The sequence below is a fragment of the Oenanthe melanoleuca genome, chromosome 2, assembly GCF_029582105.1.
Source record: "Oenanthe melanoleuca isolate GR-GAL-2019-014 chromosome 2, OMel1.0, whole genome shotgun sequence".
Lineage (NCBI taxonomy): Eukaryota > Metazoa > Chordata > Aves > Passeriformes > Muscicapidae > Oenanthe > Oenanthe melanoleuca.
This window is the reverse complement of record NC_079335.1, coordinates 1,302,514-1,304,683: the sequence shown is the minus strand read 5'-3', so window position 1 is coordinate 1,304,683 and position 2,170 is coordinate 1,302,514. Positions and strand designations below refer to the sequence as shown.

Here is a 2,170-nt window from a genome sequence, read left to right as displayed (position 1 = left end):
CATGCATGAGGAGCTGCCACTTTCCAGCGCTGCCATTCCTCCTTTAAAGTGTGAGTATTTGAGACCAATAGCTGCTGTTGATGTTGTGTGTCAAAGTGGACTGAAGGCATGTCCAGGATTTGGAGAGATGAGATGTCATCAGTGAGGTCACCCTATGGAACTCATGATTTTGGGTTGTGTGATGTGAAAAATCACCCCAAACTATGCCAGATGTGTCATGCTGCTCTGGGCTCTGCATCTGTGCCAGGTGTGAGTGCCTGGATTCTTCCATTCCATATTGGCCGTTGGAGAGGGGCCCCTTCAGCAAGTTGTTAGATGGTGAAATGTCTGAGGCACCACTTGGCTTTTCACCAGTCAGAGTGACCTGGAGATTGAGGGTTAAAGGGATCTCCTGAAGTTGAAGCAAAGGAAAAATTAAGTTCTGCATGTGGGTAGGAATAGCACTTGGCTCAGCATCATGTTGTGGGCTGAGTGTTTGGAAAGTAACTTTTCTGACGAGGACCCTGTGGTGCTGGTGAAGAGCAAAGTGCTTAGAAGGTTGCATTGGAGCTTTACTTCAAAAATGTCACCCATGTTCAAGGCAGTTTTCAGAAAATTGTTGACATGAAGTTGGGAGAGGTGGCTCTTCCTGTCTTTAGAGCACTGGTGAAATCCCATGTGGCGTGGTGTGGACAGTCCTGGCCTCCACAGGTGAAGAAGCACATTGGGGATATTGAACAAATACAAATTGAAGGCCACGAGATAGTGGAAGGGCTGGGGAATCTTTGCTAGAGGAGAGATCGAGAGAGATGAGACTCTGAGGAAATACGGCTGGGTGAAGGTGTCACGAGTGTGTGGGAGCCCAGCCGTTCTCAGCACTGCACATGTGAAGGGAAAGCAGGCAAGTGCCCTTGTGAAATGAGACAGAATTCCATCAGCAACAATTTTTTTGTGGGTAGGGGTGCCCTGAGAGTGTAGGAGATGGTATGTTCCCTCTTCTGGGAGCTCCAAAACTAAATTGCCCCTGGTCCTGGAAATCCTGCTCCTACTGGTTCTGCTTGAGCAGAGAGGATGGAAGAACTTGCTGTCCAGATTTCCTGCCCAAGTGGATGATGCTCTTGTTCCTCTCTTTGCTGGGATGATTTAAGAATCCATCTGGAAACAGAGCTTTTCAAGTGTGTGCTGGTATAGAGTGACTTTGGCAGGGGAGTGCCCAGGAAAGAATGGTTGTGTCCAAGACTTTGGTGTACCAGGTGATGGGATTGTATCATGTTGCAGAAGATCCCCCCTCTCTCCTCTTTTCCAGTGTTGGTTGTTATTGGTGGGGACATATATGCTAAGAAATGTTCTTTTCTCCTTTTCCATCCACCGTAATGGTTGAGTAGTGGCATTGTGCAGGGTGAAGATGTGAGACCATTGGAATTCCAAAAGAAAAGGAAGCAACTCAGATTCAGATACAAGAAACATTTATTGAAGTGAGAGAATTTGTAGAAAGAGGTAGCTGAAGGAGTCAGGTGTGAGGTACAGGTGAGGTGAACATCAGCCAAGGTGCTTTGGTTGCAGGAGGTGTTTCCAGAGCCCTGAGCTGGTGGTGTCAGGAGTGGTGCTGAGGGTCCTTAGCAGATGTAGCCGCCCCTTCTGCCATAGCCACAGCCCAGGCCTCCCAGCCCATAGCCAAGGCCAAAGCCAAATCCCCCAGAGATGGGCTGTCCCTGGGCATTGAGTTCAGTGCCCACGGCAGCCGAGGAGGTGGATCCGACGGCGGTGCTCTGGGGGAAGGAGGTCATGATGGGTCCTGGCAGGGTGACCAGCACAGGGGAAGGGTTGATGATGACGCGGGAGTCCTGGCATTGCAGGGCACAGGGCTCGTTGCAGCTGTTGGCCAGCGGGGTGGGTCCGCAGGGTCGGCAGAGGCTGTTGCAGGCCATGGGTGTGGTGTGGAGGGTCCCTGGAAGAGAGAGGGTGGGTGAGGCAGGGCAGGGGTGTGAGAGTGTGAGGGGTGGTGATGCAGGAGGGTGAGGGAGTGTGGAGGTTGTTGTGGGGCTGTAGGGAGGCGTGAGGTCTGCTGAGGCTGTGGCTGAGTGTGCTGGAAAGAGGGGGCTAGGGGTGCAGGAGCAGGAGGGTCAGGGGCTTGAGACTCACCTTGTTGTACAGCAGGAGGAGAAGGTGTGAGGAGAAGTGTGTGAGGGAG

At 51.9% G+C, this 2,170-nt stretch overlaps 1 protein-coding gene across 1 annotated transcript; it reads right to left on the bottom strand.

Moving 5' to 3' along the window:
• Positions 1 to 1,595: 1,595 nt before the first annotated feature.
• Positions 1,596 to 1,907, bottom strand: LOC130249782 (feather beta keratin-like). The gene has a single exon (XM_056484852.1). The coding sequence runs from the start codon at positions 1,905 to 1,907 to the stop codon at positions 1,596 to 1,598; it is 312 nt and encodes a 103-aa protein (XP_056340827.1).
• Between the last annotated feature and the right edge of the window lie 263 nt (positions 1,908 to 2,170).

Bases quoted from the DNA above. Each gene is read 5' to 3' on its own strand.
- LOC130249782 (XM_056484852.1), bottom strand. From the start codon at position 1,907: ATGGCCTGCAACAGCCTCTGCCGACCCTGCGGACCCACCCCGCTGGCC.